At 40.3% G+C, this 20,682-nt stretch overlaps 1 protein-coding gene across 10 annotated transcripts in view; it reads left to right on the forward strand.

Annotated features, from left to right (window-relative positions):
- The window catches only part of pard3aa (par-3 family cell polarity regulator alpha, a), a 912,377-nt gene that overhangs the window by 579,804 nt on the left and 311,891 nt on the right, over positions 1–20,682 (forward strand). For all 10 annotated transcript variants that reach the window (XM_069914429.1, XM_069914431.1, XM_069914432.1 and 7 more), the window contains one exon: positions 16,104–16,254. In XM_069914429.1, the coding sequence (XP_069770530.1) occupies positions 16,104–16,254 (151 nt within the window). The remainder of the gene's footprint in view (positions 1–16,103; positions 16,255–20,682) is intronic.

Below are 20,682 nucleotides of genomic sequence, written 5' to 3' on the forward strand. Positions count from 1 at the left end.
TTTCTCTTCTTTAGGAGTTCAAAACTTATATCTGGATAAATGAAGATTTTTTGCCCTTTATACTCCAGTGGTTTGTTGCCCTCTCTTATTTTTTCCATTGTCTTCTCCAGTACCTTTTCTCTTGTAGTATATCTTAGGAATTTTACTACAATAGATCTTGGTTTTTGTTGTGGTTGTGGTTTAGAGGCCAATACTCTATGTGCCCTTTCTATTTCCATTTCTTGCTGTAGTTCTGGACATCCTAGGGTCTTAGGGATCCACTCTTTTATAAACTCCCTCATATTCTTGCCTTCTTCATCTTCCTTAAGGCCCACTATCTTTATGTTATTTCTTCTGTTATGGTTTTCCATTGTATCTATTTTTTGAGCTAGTAGTTCTTGTGTCTCTTTAGTTTTTTTATTAGATTCCTCCAATTTCTTTTTTAAGTCTTCTACCTCCATTTATGCTGCTACTGCCCGCTCTTCCATCTTGTCCATTTTCTTTCCCATTTCTGTTAAGGTCATCTCTATTTTATTTATTTTCTCTTCTGTGTTGTTTATTCTTTTTCTTAAATCCTTAAATTCCTGTGTTTGCCATTCTTTAAATGACTCCATGTATCCTTTAATAAGAGAAAGTATATCCTTTACCTTGTCTTTCTTTTCTTCTTCTATTTCTCTGTACTCTTCCTCTTCCTCTTCTTCTTCCTCTGGGTTGACCATCTGTTGTTTCTTTGGTGCCCTTTCCTCCTCTTCTTTCTTGTTTCTATTGTCTTCTGTGGTCTCTTCTTGCTGCAGGTGTTCTGCAGCTGTCGTTGCCGGCTGTGGAGATCGACTCCCCAGCTGGTCCCCCCTCCCATCGGTGTGTTTTTTTTCATTCGCATCTTCGCGCATGCGCGGTTGCACACTTTTACTCGGCTCTGCGAGCCATTTTTGTAGTCCATTATTTACCGACCTGAGGGAGCGGGTTTCTCTCTCCGCAGCGGGCCTCTTCGGACAGGTAAGGCCTTCACCTTTTTCCTCCTTTGTCTTCTCTTCCTCTCTTCTTACCGTTGCTTTTGATTTTTCTTTTTTTGTCGCCATCTTCTTTCCACCTTTATACTCACTTTTCTGTAACTTTTATTTCTGTGCCTTTGTGTTTTCCTTTGTTTTTCCCGACTTTTCTGGAGAGGGCTGGAGTTCACCGTCCGGCCACTACTCCATCACGTGACTCCTCACTTATCCACAGTACTTTGAAGAGGAACTGTGATGAATGCTAAGCACATTTCACACATAGGGGCTAATTGAAATGATGTCATGAAATGAATGGACTATTGTCTTGGAAGAACAACCAGAGCCAGGTTGTTGTTTTGGACCTTTTTGCAAGGTTTTTGACCTCCCTGCAAAGTGCTCAATCAGAGGTCATTGAGTGGTATTGTTTACCTAAAACAATAGAATGAAACATAAGACTAACTCCTATTGTTTGCTGGAGAAAGTCAGGGGTTTTGCAAGTGAGAGAGAGAAGGACATGCTGCTGGCAGTTTGAATCTAAGATAGAGAGAGAGGGAGACAGAAGGGAGTCTTGGACTGTGTGTGACTCAGAAAACTGTAACAAACCAGGAGAAGCTTGTTGGAACAGAAACTAGGGTTTAAACTAGATTTGTAGGGGGATGGAAACCTGAGTGCCAGAACAGATTGAAAATTGCATGCACTGTTAAAAAGTCAATGAGTTGTACGAGGTGGAAACGTTCTCAGGTGGCTCTATTTCAAGGCAAGGAGTATTGTAGGAAAGGCAGATGAGCTTAGAATGTGGAATGGCACGTGAAATTATGACATTGTGGCCATTAGCGAAACTTGGTTGCAGCAGGGGCAGGACTGGCAGCTCAATGTGCTGGGCTTCCATTGCTTTAGACATGATAGAATGGGAACATAGGAACATAGGAAGTAGGAACAGGAGTAAGCCAAAAATGACCCATCGAGACTGCTCCGCCATTCAACGATCATGGCTGATCTAATTTATGACCTAACTCCACCTACCTGCCTTCTCCCCATATCCCCTAATTCCTCTATCATGTAAAAATTTATCTAACCGAATTTTAAATAAGTTTAATGAGGCAGCCTCAACCACTTCCCTAGTTAGAGAATTCCAAACATTCACTACTCAATGAGCAGGGGGGATGAAAGGGGGAGGAGTGGAATTACTCGTCAGCTGTGCTCAGGCAGAATAGACCAGAGAGCTTGTTAACTGAGGCTATATGGGTGGAGCTGAGGAATGGGAAATGTATGACCACACATTATATTATAGACTGCCCAATAGTCAGTGAGAATTGAAGGAACAAATCTGTAGAGAGATAGCAGACAGCTACAGGAAACATAAGGTTGTGATAGTAGAAGATTTTAATTTTCCACGTATTGACTGCGACTCCCTTACTTTAAAAGGGCTGGATGGCTTGGTGCTTGTCAAATGTGTTCAGGAAAGTTTTATAAATCAATACATAGAGGTTACCAACCAGAAAGAATGCAATACTGGATCTCCTGTTAGGGTGTGAGACAGGACATGGTGAATTTGGGATTTGTAGGGGAACATTTTGGGTCTAGAGAGCATAATCCTATTAGTTTCAAGTTAACTGTGGAGAAGGATTGGTCTGGGCCTCGGGTTGAGATTCTAAATTGGAGAAATGCCTTTATTAAAGAAATGAGAAAGGATCTAGAAAGCATGGATGCGGATAAATTGTTTTCAGACAAGGATGTGCGAGGTAAGTGGAGGACGTTCAAAGGTGAAATTTTGAAAGTACATCATTTGTATGTTCCTGTCATGAATAAAGGCAAGGTTAGCAGGCATAGGGAACTTTTGTTTTTGAAGGATTTTGAGGATGTGGTTCGGAAGAAGAGAGAGTTGGATAGCAGGTGTTGGCAACACAGAACAAATGAGGTATTGAGGAGTATAAAAGTGCAAGAGAAACCTCAAGAAAGAAATCAAGAAGGCAAAAAGAAGACATAAGGTGACTTTGGCAGACAATGCAAAGGAAAATCCTATCGGTTTATAGAGGATGGTAAGGGGGGAAAAATTGGTCCCCTTGAAGATCAGAGTGATTTGCTTTGTATGGAGCCAAAAGAGATAGGAGAGATCTTTATTTTTTTTCATCAGGATTCACTCAGAAAAAGAGTACAGTGTACTTGGAAACCAGGAAAAGCAGCAGTGAGGTAATGAAACTTATGCAGATTAAAGAGGAGGAAGTGCTTGCTGTTTTAAAGGAAATAAGGGTGGACAAATCCCCAGGGCCTGACAAGATATTCCTTCAGACCTTGGGGGAGGCTAGTGTAGAAATTGCAGGGGCACTGACAGAAATATTTAAAATGTCCTTAGCTAAGGGTGTGGTTCCAGATGATTGGAGGTAGTTCACATTGTTCTGTTGTTTAAAAAGGGCTCCAAAAGTAACCCTGGAAATTAAAGGCCAATGAGCCTGATGTCAAAAGTAGGAAGGTGTTCTAAGAAATTGGATGTACAATTATTTGGATAGCCAGAAACTGATTAGGGATAGTCAACCTGGTGTTGTGTGGGTAGGTTGTGATTAACCAATCTTATAGTTTTTCGAGGAGGTTACTAGATATGTTGATGAAAGAAAGGCTGCGGATGTTGTCTACATGGACTTTACTAAGGCCTTTGACAAGGTACCACATGGGAGGTTAGTCAGGAAGGTTCAGATGCTAGGTCTTCATGGTGAAGTAGTGACCTACAGTTGATTCAACAATGACTGGATGGAAGAAGCCGGAGAGAAGAGATAGATAATTGCTTCTCACACTGGAGGCTTGTAACTCCCTCAGGGATTTGTGCTGGGACTATTGTTGTTTGTCATTTATATCAATGATCTGGATGATAATATAGTAAATTAGATCAGCAAATTTGCAGATGACACGAAGATTGGAAGCATTGTGGACAGTGAAGAAGTTTTCAAAGCTTGCAGAGGGATCTAGACTAGCTGGATGAAAAATGGCAGATGGAATTTAATGAAGACAAGTGTGAGATGTTGAATTTTGGAAGGACAAACCAAGAAAGGACATTCATGGTAAATAGTAGGGCTTTGAGGAGTGTGGTAGAGCAGAGAAACCTGGGAATACAAACACATAATTCCCTGAAAGTGGCATGAATATGATTGTAAAGAGAGCTTTTGGCATATTGGTCTTCTTAAATCAAAATATTGTGTATAGGAGCTGGGATGTTATGGTAAAGTGTATAAGACATTGGTGAGGCCAAATTTGGAGTATTGTGTGAATTTTGGTTACCTAACTACAGAAAGATATCAATAAGATAGAAAAAGTACAGAGGAGATTTACTACGATGTTCTCTGGACTTCAAGAACTGAGTTACAGGGAAAGGCTAAATAGGTTAGGACTTTATTCCCTGGAGCATAAGAGGGGGATTTGATAGAGAAATTTAAACTTATGAGGGGTTTTGACAGAGTAAATGTAGATAGGCTTTTTTCCACTGAGGGTATGTGAGATACAAACCAGAAGACATGGGTTAAAGTAAAAGAGGAAATATTTAGGGCAAACTTCTTCACACAAAGAGTGGGGGGAGTGTGGAACGAGCTGCCAGCTGAAATGAATACGGGCTCAATTTTAAAATTTAAGAAGAATTTGGACAGGTTAGTAGCTGGGAGAGTTATGGAGGGCTATGACCTGATATTGTTGTTGGAAGATGAAGAGATTATTTTGCTTTCTCAATTTTGTTTCCTGGCACCTTATGCAAGCAATGTCCAGGACGAAACACCTTTGCCTCATTGCAAATGAGTTGTCACAATCTGTAATTACCAAAATATAAAAGGAATTCTTTGCAGCTGCTGCATTTGATTTCTGAACAGGCAGCTCGGATACAACTAATTTAAAAGTGGCAGGAGGGAACAGTTGAAGGCTGCAAAAGTAAGGGAAAATAGTTTATGCTGTTGGCTATATTAAAGATTCTGGAAGCGCTGTTCACTAATTTTTCTGCTAGGATTTACTGCTTGGCCTGGTTACTAAATTATGTCTTGTTACTATTGATGTTGATGCTCAGGAGAGGGCTCCACTTTTTCATTTCCTCACAATTATGAGCCTTTTGTATCTTTAATGACCTCACCATTTTTAAAATAACCTTGAATTCTAAGGTTTGTATTGCACATTTTGCTGGCATTTATCATCTATTTACAGATCTTTTGATTGTTTACATGAAAACGCTGCGTGCAGTTAATTTTTGCACTATGAATTAATGGTAATTCTGCCGTGCCCTCAGGAAAAATGAATCTCAGAGTTGGATGTGATGTCATATATGTACTCTGACAATAGGGTTCAGAGAGCTCATTGCTGTATCTGACCCGACCTTGTTGGTTTTCGTGCAGTTGGATAATCATGTTGAGGAACTTTGGGGGACATCCGATGCGCTCTAGTATTTGCCAAAGCCCTTTCCTGCTCACGGTGTCGAAGGCTTTGGTGAGGTCAACAAAGGTGATGTAGAGTCCTTTGTTTTGTTCTCTGCACTTTTCTTGGAGCTGTCTGAGGGCAAAGACCATGTCAGTGGTTCCTCTGTTTGCGCGAAAGCCGCACTGTGATTCTGGGAGAATATTCTCAGCGACACTAGGTATTATTCTATTTAGTAGAATCCTAGCGAAGATTTTGCCTGCAATGGAGAGCAACGTGATTCCCCTGTAGTTTGAGCAGTCTGATTTCTCGCCTTTGTTTTTGTACAGGGTGATGATGGTGGCATCACGAAGATCCTGAGGCAGTTTACCTTGGTCCCAACAAAGCTTGAAAAACTCATGCAGTTTGGCATGCAGAGTTTTGCCGCCAGCCTTCCAGACTTCTGGGGGGATTCCATCCATACCTGCTGCTTTGCCACTTTTCAGTTGTTCGATTGCCTTATATGTCTCATCCAGGGTGGGAACCTCATCCAGCTCTAGCCTTAGGGGCTGTTGAGGGAGCTGGAGCAGGGCGGAATCTTGGACTGAGCGGTTGGTACTGAAAAGAGATTGGAAGTGTTCTGACCATCGGTTGAGGATGGAGATCTTGTCGCTGAGGAGGACTTTGCCGTCTGAGCTGCGCAGCGGGCTTTGGACTTGGGGTGAGGGGCCGTACACAGCCTTTAGAGCCTCGTAGAAACCCCTGAAGTCGCCAATGTCCGCGCTGAGCTGTGTTCGTTTGGCGAGGCTAGTCCACCACTCATTTTGGATCTCCCGGAGTTTGCGCTGAAGATGGCTGCATGCGCGACGGAAGGCTTGTTTCTTCTCTGGACAGGACGGCTTTGTAAGGTGAGCCTGGCAAGGCTGTGTTCTCGCACCAACCCTCTTTTCAATCTTCTTCAGCATGATGCTGAACCAAGCCATGAAAGACCCCAACAATGAAGACGCTGTTTACATCCGGTACCGCACGGATGGCAGTCTCTTCAATCTGAGGCGCCTGCAAGCTCACACCAAGACACAAGAGAAACTTGTCCGTGAACTACTCTTTGCAGATGATGCCGCTTTAGTTGCCCATTCAGAGCCAGCTCTTCAGCGCTTGACGTCCTGCTTTGCGGAAACTGCCAAAATGTTTGGCCTGGAAGTCAGCCTGAAGAAAACTGAGGTCCTCCATCAGCCAGCTCCCCACCATGACTACCAGCCCCCCCACATCTCCATCGGGCACACAAAACTCAAAACGGTCAACCAGTTTACCTATCTCGGCTGCACCATTTCATCAGATGCAAGGATCGACAATGAGATAGACAACAGACTCGCCAAGGCAAATAGCGCCTTTGGAAGACTACACAAAAGAGTCTGGAAAAACAACCAACTGAAAAACCTCACAAAGATAAGCGTATACAGAGCCGTTGTCATACCCACACTCCTGTTCGGCTCCGAATCATGGGTCCTCTACCGGCACCACCTACGGCTCCTAGAACGCTTCCACCAGCGTTGTCTCCGCTCCATCCTCAACATCCATTGGAGCGCTCACACCCCTAACGTCGAGGTACTCGAGATGGCAGAGGTCGACAGCATCGAGTCCACGCTGCTGAAGATCCAGCTGCACTGGATGGGTCACGTCTCCAGAATGGAGGACCATCGCCTTCCCAAGATCGTATTATATGGCGAGCTCTCCACTGGCCACCGTGACAGAGGTGCACCAAAGAAAAGGTACAAGGACTGCCTAAAGAAATCTCTTGGTGCCTGCCACATTGACCACCGCCAGTGGGCTGATAACGCCTCAAACCGTGCATCTTGGCGCCTCACAGTTTGGCGGGCAGCAGCCTCCTTTGAAGAAGACCGCAGAGCCCACCTCACTGACAAAAGGCAAAGGAGGAAAAACCCAACACCCAACCCCAACCAACCAATTTTCCCTTGCAACCGCTGCAATCGTGTCTGCCTGTCCCGCATCGGACTGGTCAGCCACAAACGAGCCTGCAGCTGACGTGGACTTTTTACCCCCTCCATAAATCTTCGTCCGCGAAGCCAAGCCAAAGAAACTCTGACAATAAATCTGTGATGTGTTACTTTTCTTACATAAAATATATTAATTAGTCATTTATTATAAGTGGCTATATAATATTTTGAATAGTGAGCTAAAGGAAATAAAGGAAAATCACCTCAAAGGCAGTATAAAAGATTACATAGGAACATAGGAAGTAGGAACAGGAGTAGGCCAAAAATGGCCCATCGAGCCTGTTCCGCCATTCAATACGATCATGACTGATCTAATTTATGACCTAACTCCACCTACCTGCCTTCTCCCCATATCCCCAAATTCCTCTATCATGTAAAAATTTATCTAGCAGAATTTTAAATATGTTTAATGAGGCAGTCTGTAGAGCTCGTCGAAAGAATCAAAGACTTGTTGATCCAAACCAAGGCTTTTATTAGCAAAAGACAGGAGCTCTTCACAGGTGGCCGACCAGTCCGGACTGATCTGACCTGGCTAGGGACACAACCCTTTAAGGCCCAGACAATAGGCGTGGCTTAGCTCTCAGCCAATCGCTGTAAGCACAGTCTAGATACAGTAACTATATATACTATATACATTGGTGATAGATCTGTACTATCACACAGCCTCAACCACTTCCCTGGTTAGAGAATTCCAAACATTCACTACTCTCTGGGAAAAACTATTTTTCCTCATCTCTGTCCTAAATCTACTCCCCCGAATCTTGAGACTGTGTCCTCTCGTTTTAGTTTCCCCGGCCAGCTCAAAAAACCTTCCTACAACTATCCTATCCATACCCTTCATAATCCTATATGTTTCTATAAGATCTCCTCTCATTCTTCTGAACTCGAGCGAATAAAACCCTAGACGATTTAATCTTTCATCATAAGTCAACCCTTTCATCCCAGGGATCAACCTAGTAAACCTCCTCTGGACCATCTCCAAAACCAGTATATCCTTCCTCAAATATGGAGACCAGAACTGGACACAGTACTCCAGGTGCGGTCTCACCAGTACCTTATACAGTTGCAACATTTCCTCCCTACTCCTGAATTCAATTCCTCTAGCGATGAAGGCCAACATTCCATTTGCCTTCTTAATAACCTGTTGCACCTGCAACCTAACTTTTTGCGATTCATGCACAAGCACTCCCAAGTCCCTCTGCACAACAGCATGCTGTAGTTTTTCACTCTTTAAATAATATTCAGCTCTTTTATTTTTCTTGCCAAAGTGGATAACCTCACACTTACTAACATTGTACTCCATCTGCCAGACCTTTGCCCACTCATCCAGCTTAACTATATCCCTGTACAATTTGCTCTTCCACTCAATTTGGTGTCATCCACAAACTTGGCGACACCACATTTTGTCCCCTCCTCCAAGTCATCAATGTAAATGATGAACAGTTGTGGGCCTAACACTGACCCCTGCGGTACCCCACTTACCACTCTCTGCCAACCTGAAAAACTCCCATTTATCCTGACTCTCTGCCTCCTGTCAGACAAATTTTCAATCCAGGCCAATATATTTCCCTGGACTCCACTTTCCTGTAACTTACTGAGAAGTCTCTTGTGCGGCACCTTATCAAACGCTTTCTGGAAATCCAAATATACAACATCAACCTGTTCCCCTCTATCCACCGTACCCATTATATCCTCAAAGAATCCTAACAAGTTTGTCAAACAAGATCTTCCCTTTCTAAAACCATGCTGCGTCTGCCTGATTGAACCCTTACGTTCCAAAAGTTTCACTATTTCATCTTTAATGACGGCTTCAAGCCGATTGAGTAACAAAAGGACAAATGTGGTCTGACTGAAATTAATATATGCTTTTGACATAATTTGTTTCCCAAGGAAATATTATTTCAAGCTTCTAATGTAACAATTGATTACAAAATGACCAATTTAAGTATGGCTTTCAGTATCTTCCAAAATGTTCTAAAAATTATCCTGTTAATTCATAATTGAAGCTTTGATGGTGATTATAATATTGTGTGATATTTAGTTCTTAAAAGAAGGACCAAATTCTGTCATTATTCTGATTGACAGGTCTAGTCTGCGTACGATGGAAGAAAAGGCATAATATGGATGTTTAAATGAGAAACTTGTGTTTTTGATAATTTTTTAATGTGGTCCAATGTTATCTGCATTATTTTGGCTTTGAAATTAGTTGTCAAAAAGTATGATCAATGACAGTTGTCACTTTTTAATTCCAAATTAAACTATTGAAGTATTTTTCTATGTTAAAATTTGGAATATGCATTACTGAACTGCAAACTTCTAAAATGTTCCTGCAGCTCTTGTTGGCTCCACCTTATCACCATCAATCCACTAGTTTAAACAAATAAAATAGGAATGAACTAGATAAGGCTCCAGTTTGTAAGTTAATTAAATATCCTTTTTGACTTGCACAATACTTGAAACAAAAAATATTTTTCAAGCATGTGATCTCCTCAGACATCTGCCTCATATGTTTGGAACGTAGAATGATTTTTCATACCCCCTCGAGTGCTAATGGCATTAGGCCAACATTCAAATGTCAGGAGAAATTAGTCCAATGCGTTGACTTCAAAGTCTTGTCATGAAGGCTGATTTCTTGGCCTTGCCTGGAAGCTGAAAGAATAACTGCATTATATCACATACACTTAAGATATTTATTACAGAAACTACTTTATTACTGTTCAGTCATACAATTTGTTCAGCAATTTTTTTTCCACTATAATAAATTCATCATGTGCTCAAGGAAAATAATCCTTTGCAATTTTAAGCCATAAGCTTATTGTTTGGGCAACTAAAATATTAAAAGATCAACATAATGGATATTGAGTTGATTAATAATATGATACATTAATCTTTTCTCTTTTGGGCACTCTTATCTTTCACATTTCTAAATGGTGCAGGTGGACTCACCTTGACACTTTTCCGTGAAAGAGCATAATGAGTATTAACAAGAAATTGAAATGATGATCTGTCGTTCTGCTAGTTCAAAAGCTACTCTTCTCTGAAACGTCTAAGCTTTTCATTCAGTATTTACTCTGTTCAATACTCACCCTGTTTTAATCATTTTGAATGTGAAGGCTTCCTCCTCCTCCTCCTCCTCTTAGGTCAGGGCTTTTCAATTTGGTTTAATCGTTTCATTAGCTGAGATTACTGCTGATTATCATATCCAGAATAAGCTCTGAAGTAACATTTTTTATAGAGTAGGTGATGAATGAAATTTTATTTTTGAATCCATTTGAAATGATGATGCAGTGCTCAGTGGTTCAAAGCTTGATTTAGCTCCAAAGCACTGGAAACAATGACAATTTTGGAGCAAGTACCTGTGAAATCAATGAACGAGAATGTAATGATCATAATCTGTATTAAATTGCATCCCTTCTGTGTAATTCTCTCTTTTTTATCCGAACATAGTACCTAGTATCAGGTAGAAGTGCCTGGGATGAGATTCACTATTTCATATTTCAGCCAAAATGGGTACACTCCAATTGTGAACTCGAATCAGAATTGTTTGTGACATACTCATCTGTGGGATGGGGAGTATCAGAACTGAGTCTGTATTTGCTTGCTCTTAATAATTCTCTCACCTTCTCTGCGAGTGCACATTGATTGAATTACCAGCAGGGTTGCTGGGTAACATTGATTGAATTACCAGCAGGGTTGCTGGGTAACAACCAGATCCTGGAATGCTCTTCAGTTGACCAGTTCTTCTCGCTCAGAATTTGATCCTTCCAGCCACATTTCTATCTTTTCTTTGAATACCTCTCACCCATGAAAACATTCTGATGTACTGTCCATCCTGCTGAACTACTGCAATGACCTGTGGCATGGCTGACTCTAGCATCTTCTTCCAACACCAGATGTTTCTCTCACTTTAGGATTCTACTTTTATCATCTTTTATTTCTGATGTCTTTCAAGGAACTAAAACTTGCCATTCTTTTATCATGGTCCATGTTGCATTCCTTGACAGCATTAATCATAGACATGGGTCTATTTCAATGTGTAAGTGCCACCTTTTGTAAAATACAAGTGCAGTGTGGCATCAATGCGAAACCAACATTTGATTATGGTATTTTCATGTTACTCCAATCAAATCTTCAGAATGAAAATAGAAAATGTTGGGTAACTGAGCCAGTAGGGCAGCATCTGTGGAAAGAGAAACAGTAAATGTGTCTGGTTTAGGGTCAGAACTGAGATAAAGAGAAGCAAGTTAGTCTAGGTAGCAGAGAAGAGTGATCTATGGAATAAAGGGAAACTATTTAGAAGACTGCAGCCTATCCCCTTTCTATCACAAAATTGCTATTTTCTCCTACTGTAATTTGTTTAAACCCTGTAGTCCATCTTAACCCTAAATCAATTCTATTACCAAGTCTAAAATTAAAAACTTGCCAGGTCAATCAGTGTACTTTATTCTTCATTAGCTTGGCTTCGCGGACGAAGATTTATGGAGGGGTAATGTCCACGTCAGCTGCAGGCTCGCTTGTGGCTGACAGGTCCGATGCGGGACAGGCAGACACGGTTGCAGCGGTTGCAAGGGAAAATTGGTTGGTTGGGGTTGGGTGTTGGGTTTTTCCTCCTTTGTCTTTTGTCAGTGAGGTGGGCTCTGCGGTCTTCTTCAAAGGAGGTTGCTGCCCGCTGAACTGTGAGGCGCCAAGATGCATGGTTTGAGGCGATATCAGCCCACTGGCAGTATCATACATAACCAATATTTTACGCTTGAGCCCCTCAACAAAGTTTGAATGTATCTCTCCAGATTTGAATTTCTATTTCTGTACGGATATTTTCATTTTCATGCTCGTCAAACATATTTATTAACTTTATTAAAAATAGAATTCATTGGCATTGATGATCCTTCAATAATGAATTTGTTGTGTTTCCTGATTGTCGTTTTTCCTTTATCACTCCTGCTCTAAGCAAACAAAATTTAATTGAATCCCGTATGCAATATTAATTAGAGCAAAATAGAAGTGAAGAGTTAGAGCACTGAAAATACTCTGATTACGGCAACTTTATCTTTTAGACGTACAGCATTTTGTCCCACGAGCCCGTGCCACCCAATTACACCTGATTAACCTACAACCCCCTGTATGTTTTGAACTGTGGAATTTTTGTCAATAACAAAAATAGCTGTGTGCTAAAATGTTGAAATATGGCTATTTTTTTCCTGTGAGCTAACTGATCCAGTAATTGGCTCTTAAAAATGAATATGTTTTGGCAATCTTGGTTGACACTTGATAAATGCAATGTACTGATAGCAAAAATATTATTCTGTTGTGCAAAGTTGGAATTAAAATAACTTCTAATGTTTCTCTGTTTCGTCGCCACCGTATATAAAAAAAATCTTCAGGCAAGAATTTAGAGTGACATCCCTTAACTGATAGTGATTCTACACCTATCAAGCAGACTTCAGAATGCTTTCACATCTATCTGAGAGTCAGTGCTTGCTTTTCCTGTTCACATTGTATTGCAAGCTGTTTGTTGTAAGCGACTATTCATTGGCACGGATGTGCTACCAGTTTGTTATTGTTGTGACATTGTTCGCCTATGCCCAGGTCTGTTAAGGTCTGGGAAAAACACTGGTTAATCTCTTCCTGTTCCGCTTCCTATATCCTCTTCAAATCTTCCAGGGAACAGAGTGATGGATTGCTGTGTTGCACATGTAATTGAATGACGCCCCCTTTTTGTTTTACAAATGGGTCTTGTTTCAGCTGGAATCTAACAGTGGGTACTCAACACTTGATCCATCTTGAGCAATCATCTGAAGAGCACCTCTGCATGTGTGGTCTTAATTTTTAAGCAAGATGGGCCAATTAGCTTCTCAAATTAAAATGACAGATTTTTCAAATGTTTGCTTAAAAATGTTGACATCCACATACGAAATCCTATACAATGCATTTGGGCAATAAATAAATTAAAATTTTTATTTTTGGTCACAGTAGTGGAGGCCTATTGAAAAACAAGTGACAAATTTTAGACGTTTTACATTATGAATGCTTTCTAATGTTGCATACTTGTCAAATTAAGAAATGACCTTGTGAAGCATCCTCCAGTTTCAGTAGAAAGGTTTCATGGATGGAATCCAACCAGATATATGCTTTTCTATATATTGGGGAGACTGAAAAAGGTTTCAATAAGTGTCATCTTGAACTTTGCCTTTTGCACTCACTCCTGGAGGCTGACCCTCAACATGTACACTTCTCAGAGGTCTCGTTGAATGTTTTATTTGACAATGTGTGCAAACGATGGATCTAAACAGCCATGGAAAACTTATTTTGGCCTGTATTGGTGTGCTTCCATTGTGGAAGTTACTGCTGAAAAATTGATTTGCTGACTTTTGGCAAGAATTATCAGATTTTTAAAAATATTTCAGGTGAGATGGAAGCTATGCATCTTGTTTAAATGGGCAAAAGGAATACAATTTCATAATTCAATGGAAGTAAAACACATTGGAATACCTCACTTGGAATATTGACTGCAATTCTAGTCGCCCAGCTGTAGAAAGATTATCAATAAGTTGAAAGATATGCAGAGAAGATTTTATAGCATCAGAGGCTGGGGATGATCTGACAGAGATTTCTAAAACTGAGAGGAATGGGTGGAGTGAATGCTCACAGTCTTTTCTTTTTCTTAGGTTACATGATTTTTTTCATGAGAAGGCATAAATTTAAGGTGAGAAGAGAGAGATTAGGAGAGATAATTTACACTCGGGGGTTGTCCATATCTGGAACAAGCTGCCAGAGGAAGCCAGTGTTACATTAAAAAGACATTTGGTCAGATATATGGATAGGAAAGGCTTGGATGGGCAAAATGCAGGCAAATAGCATTGGCCCAGAATGCCGGCTTGATTAGCATGGATGAAATGAGCAGAAGACCCTGTTCCTTGTTTTTGACTCTCTGACTATGACTAGGAATTAATATTTCAGTCAGACTTTTGGTTTGCTGTTGAAAATATTTACGTTTTTTGTGCTTGAAATCTTAACTATTTTTTATATGCTGAAGAACTGTGCCCACCTTGTAATTTTACATAATGCTTATCTCTACTAGCTGAAGAAAACTGTGCCCACATTGCAATTTTACATAATGCTCCACTAATCACAGAAATTACAACTACTCCTCAAACTAATGTAAGCCTTATAATCAGGGATATCACCAGACTACCAAAGATCAAAATTATTTCCAAGAAATGTCTTCGTGTTTGAAAGTCATTGACTTGCTCCATGCACATCTGAATTATATGTTGTCTTTCAATAATACCAAAGAATCTCTAATCTTGACCAAACTCTTCATGCTGTTAATATTCACAGATCCTAGTTATTATTCACCACTATGGAACAGACTGTAGTAAATTGTAATGGTGACCATATAGTATCTGTGCAGGAACTGTAAACATCATACTTCTTAAAGGATTAAATCCTTCTGAAAACAGATGTGACGGTTAATCAAAGGGGAAAAGCCATCCAGAACCTGATATGATTTGAATCATTCAAATTACTGCCAATTAAGGAGAAAGATTCACTCTTGCTCGTTGCCTATGACGGTTAACTGTGGAGTGAAACAACAGAAGTCTGCAGACGCTATGATTGCATAAAACACAGAAATGCTAGAGGAACTCAGCAGGTCTCGCAGCATCCATAGGAGGTAAAGATGTACCTTGAAGAAGGTGCTCAGGCCCGAAATCTCAGTTATATTTCTTTACCTCCTATGGATGCTGCGAGAGTTGCTGAGTTCCTCCGGCATTTCTGTGTTTTTACATGTATACCTGGGAATTGAGTCCAATGTAAATAATATCTTCTTGTGCTTTCTCTTTGAATTTGCATGTTTAAGTTGAGGAACTTTGTACTTCAACCACTCCGTTTAGTAAGATTTAAATGTTTTGCTTTCTTTGTGCTTTGTAGTTCAGCTCCAACCTAAGCAGAGCACCTTTGATATCAAATTGCGATGCTTTTAGTTGCAATTGGCCTATACTCATTCCCATTGGTGAAACGAGTGTCGCTCAAGATCATTCTAGGAAGGATTGTGCAATAGAAAGACATGAGAACATTTAATCCTGTTAAAGTTTTACTGGATAACCTTGATATAAACTGCATGGGTCAAATCCATTGCTCTGATCCATCTTGAGATGATGACATCTTGAGATGGAATAGCCAGTACCTTACTGGGAAGAGTGGCTAGCTACTTCTCATGAAACTTCACTGTTAATCCAAGGACAATGCTATGTGGTTACCTGGATTAGTTTGAATGACGCGTCAAAAACCCAGAATTATTTATTTAAGCCTATTTTCTGTTTCAAAATCAACCTAAGACAAAATTAATGAGCTTTAAAGCTATGGAAAAAGATTAGCATATGACTGCATATTCTCTCATTCCATTGTACAGAAATTATTTTTGGAAAAAAAAATCTCTGAATTTTTTTTTAACAAACTTTTGTATTTCCAGTGCCTTTTTTAATTTTAAAAATACACTGAAACAGCCAAAAGGCAACTTCTAATTTCTGTATTCTTTCCAGAGTGTTGAAATCTGACAGGGCACCATGGGAGGTATTGTACAAAGTGGCATAGAAAGTTAGTCATTAAGCAGGACTGTCACAGCAAATTATTTTGAACCTTGGTGAAGAGTTCTACTTCATTGGGTACCCAGTTGGGTGCAGGCCTGGGGCAACTTGTTGTATTCTCCCATGCTGCTAAATAGTTCTTCAATGTAGATTTTCTCTCTCTCTCTCCCTCCCAGCTCGAGACACCTGGGAGTCCCCCTGGGCCTGACTTGCCTATTGATGCTGTGATGGAAGACAGGGAAAGAAGAATTTCACATTCACTGTATAGTGGAATCGAGGGGCTGGATGAGTCACCCACCAGGAATATTGGGTTCAACAGATTGATGGGTGAGTTCAGGAACCATTTGGTGAACTTTATTCTTTTTGAAGTTTGTTGAATTATATTTGGAATATTCAGATTTGCTGATCCACAAAAATTGCCATCAGGACTGCTTTTAATGGTCATGTTTTCAATATAATATTAAAAAAGACAAAGTGGACATAAAGTAAAACTGAAGGAAATATCTTTTGGCATATAGTGAAAATTAATTTCATTTGGTTTGAGACTGCGCAGTTAATGCGACTTGATGTGTGGTTAACGAGGTTATGGTCACATTCCTTGACTTGATACTGAATCCTGAAGGAAGCATCTGGCTAATAAAGGTTTTGTGTTAGATGCTAGATTCTGGGTCAACTCCTGGGGTTAGGTAAACATTTTTATGCATTAAATGAATCAGTTGCAGAAATTTTATTGGTAGTTCAATCACCCCTTGGACTTGGTACTGAGAATGGAATATATTCTTTACTGTTGTTCAATTGCCTCATGTATCAAATATCCTCTCAGAACTTGCTTTTGACATGATTTCAACAAACTTTACAAAAACTTTTGAAAAATGGTGTTGATTTTGAAAAATGGCCATGCCACCCAATTCACACTCCATTAACCTACACTCCCTGTCTGTTTGAATGGTGAGAGGAAACCAGAACCCACAGAGAAATCCCACAAAGACACAGGGAGAACGTACAAACTCCTTACAGACAATGCGGGAATTGAACTCTGGTCCAGTCTTGATCGCTGGCACTGAAAAGGCATTGCGCTAACCACTCTGTCCACCATGCCACCTTAAGAGCTGCATGGTTGAGTGAAGTTCAGTAGAATGGGAAATGACCATGAATAACCATGAAAGAAATGAATAGGAAATATGCAAATCCAAATTCTATAAGAATTTTTAATGAACCATTTGTTTAATTTTTGATTGTTCAGTTTATAAATAAAGCAATTTAAAGTTGGAACTTAAAACTTAAGGGGAACGGAATTGGACAGTTTTCACACAAAAGGGCGTGAACTCTGTATGTTGCATGCACAGCTAGAGAGAGTGGCGGAAGCAGTCACTAATAGCATTTAAGATGTGTCTTGATAAGCACTTGTATTGGCTTGCACTGGAAAGTAGTATTAATTCAGATAGGTGCCCATGGTTTGGTATGGATATGATGGGTCAAATAGCCTTTTCTACGACCTTTCATCAATAAACAGTCTAAACCATCTGATCAGGAGATTGGAACAGAGAACAGTATAGAGCAGGAGAGGCATTTCAGCCCATGTGTCCATGCTGGACATGCTATCCAAACCATCTAAAATTTAGTAGCTTGCACTTGAAAGATATCCTTCTACCCTCTTGTTATTTCATGTGTCCATCCTGAAGCCTCTTAATTGCTACTGTTGTATCTGCTTACGCCAACCCTTGTGGTAGCCATTCCAGGCACCCAGTACTCTTTGTGTAAGAAACAATATGACTACACATCTCCCTTAAACTCCCCCCCTCACCTTCATTGCATACCCTCCAGTGTGTGACACTTCTACCCTGGGGAAATGATTTTGAATGCCTCTCATAATTTTAGGCACCTCTGTCAGAATTCTACTTCTCCTCTGATATTCCAGAGAAAACAAACCACGTTTGTCCAATCTCTCCCTGCACTTAACCAGGCAAACTGCTAATTGACATCTGTATCATTTCTGAATCCTCCACATTCTTCCTGTCTTCCTAGGGTAACCAGAAATGCACACAGTATTCCAAGATCAGCTTAACTAGTTTTATATAGTTGCATCTTCCTTCATTTTGTCTTCAATGCACTGCCCAATGAAAGCAAGTACAACATACACCATCACCACTCTATCTACTTGCGTAGTTACTTTTCTTGCTAAATATTTTAATTAAATTTTACCTAAGTAAACAGATATATACAGAAAATTTGTAAAATACACAACAAAGTTGACAAATATAAAGAAATCAGCAGAATTATCTAATTTATAGAGTACATCTATAAAGTAACTAGACATCTTACAATTTTATCCTGAAAATTATATTTTCATTTTCTTTATATTTAAATTTTCAATGACTAGGATTCCCAGATCCCTCTTCAATTTGAAATTATGATGAATTTAAGTTGTTTTCAGATGGAAATCACAAGTGGATTTTTAAAAACTGTTGTATATAAATTAATTTCATCCATGGAAGGAGAATTATTCAACCATACATTTTGACGATTGTATTTGTCATGGGATTGGTATATGTTTTTTGTTCACTGCTTCCTTTGTCCTATCGTGGGGTGGTAAACTTTTTCTTGGAACTCTGAATAAAATATCAGTATATGGGCTATTTGACAGATGCTTTTATTATGACTCTCAACCTAATTTGTAGATTATTAACTTTTGATAAGCATCCTTCAATTACATGAGGTGTGACTGAATAGTAAGCAAAATTTACAATTCTGCCCTGATCCCAGCATGGGCTAATTCAATTGAGATTGGATGAGGCATTTAAATTTGCAGTTGTTGAGACTGGTGGGATACATTTTGATATTTGGCATATGGAGTGATCATTCCGCAGTTTTGTGAAAGACTTATTTGTCCTACAATGGTGGTGTCGTCAGTGAATTTATAGATTGCTTTGGACTAAACCTGGCTGTGCAGTCATGAATATACAGGGAATTCAGCAGGAGACTAAGAACACAGCATCAGGGTGCGTGTGTTGATGGTAAACATGGAGGAGGTGATGTTCCCAATTGGTACTGGTTTGGGTTTGCTCATGAGGAAATCAAGGATACATTTGTTGAGAGGTGGACAGAGTCCCAGATAACCATGGTCATATGTCTGGCTGCTATGAAGGTGGTGAAAGCCAAGCTGTAGCTGATGAACAACAGCCTGACATTGATGTTTTTGTAATCCAGAAGATCCTATGGAGGATGGTGGGCCAACAAGGTGGCATTGTGACTATAGGAGAATTGAAGCTGGTCCAGATACTTCACGAGTCAGGAGTTGATATGCTTCATCACTAATCTCTCAAAGCACTTCATCAAGGTAGACAAAAGTGCCACCTGCTTCAGAAGGTTGATGCGCCTTCTAGTCTGTACCGAACCATTTTTTTTTGCCTAGTCTCACTGACCTGCACCCAGTCTATAGCTCTCCATACCTCTCCAATTCACCTTGCTCGTCTTGGACACTGGAATAATAGATGTCCTTTTGAGACAGATGGAGGCCTCCAGCTTTCTGGCTTCCCCCACAAAGCTGATGTCTAATCCAATTTACTACATCATCCTGAATGCTGGGCAACTGAACCTTCTTGACCAAGACTATGGGACCTTATCAAAGGCCTTACTGAAGTCCGTGTACTCAAAATCCACTACCTTTCCTGCAACAACTTTTCTGTTTGACCTCCTTGAAAATCTCGAAGTTTGCTTTAAATATGTTTGACTACGTACAAAACTACATTGACTTGTACATCCAGTCTCTACCCACAAGTGATGTCTGACTCACCGGCCTATAATTTCCTAGATTATTTTCAGAACTTTTCTTGAACACAGAACTACATTAGCTATCCTCCAATCCTCTGACACCTTGCCTATGACTAAGAACATTTTAAAATACCTCTGCTAAGGGCCCTGCAATTTTTGCGCTAGCCTCTCTCAAGGTCCAAGAGACTATCTTGTCAGGCCTGGTGATTTATCCATCATTATTTGCCTCGAGGCAGCAAACATTCTTCCTCTGTAATCTCCAGAGATACCTCACTTTTGCTTGTTTCACTTTTATAGACTCTGTGTCTGTCTTTTGAGTATAGATACAAAAAATCCATTGATGACATCCTATGTCTCTTTTGGTTCCCTGCTTAGATTACCACTCTGATCCTCCAGATGACCAATTTTGTCCTTTCAAGATTCAATTTATTGTCACGTAATAAAAAGTGTCATGTTACACAAAAATGCTTTTGTTTGCTGTCAGGCAGACAGATTAATCATCGGCAGAAATTGCTTGAAGCCCCTCTGACAGTCAGAGAAAGAGAAGCAAAAGAGAGTTTCCCCCCCCCCCCAGAGTCACTGAATGTCCATGAATTTGACTTCAGCACTTCCTCAGCCTCTGCAGTCACAGAGTCCGGACCAAACCATCAGCAACCCAAGCTCCAGATCCAAACCTCCAGATCCAAACCTCCGAAACGATAAGGAACCATTCACTGCCCTTGGCACACTCCTGCATCCTGGTTCTGATATCTGGTACTCCTTCAGCCATTCTCCAGCAATCTGCCACCTGGTGTGAGTCCTTGCTATCCTTTTGCTCTTCATTTAGCTTTAGAAGCCCTGGGGATTTACCTTCACCTTGTCCATCAGAGCAACCTCATGCCATCTTTTAGCCTGATTTCTTTCTTGAGGGATTTCTTGTACTCCATGCTGCCTATACCTGCTATTCTTCTTCTTAACCAGGGCTTCAATATCTCTAAATATCCT

Source organism: Narcine bancroftii, chromosome 1 (assembly GCF_036971445.1).
Source record: "Narcine bancroftii isolate sNarBan1 chromosome 1, sNarBan1.hap1, whole genome shotgun sequence".
Taxonomy (NCBI): Eukaryota; Metazoa; Chordata; class Chondrichthyes; order Torpediniformes; family Narcinidae; genus Narcine; species Narcine bancroftii.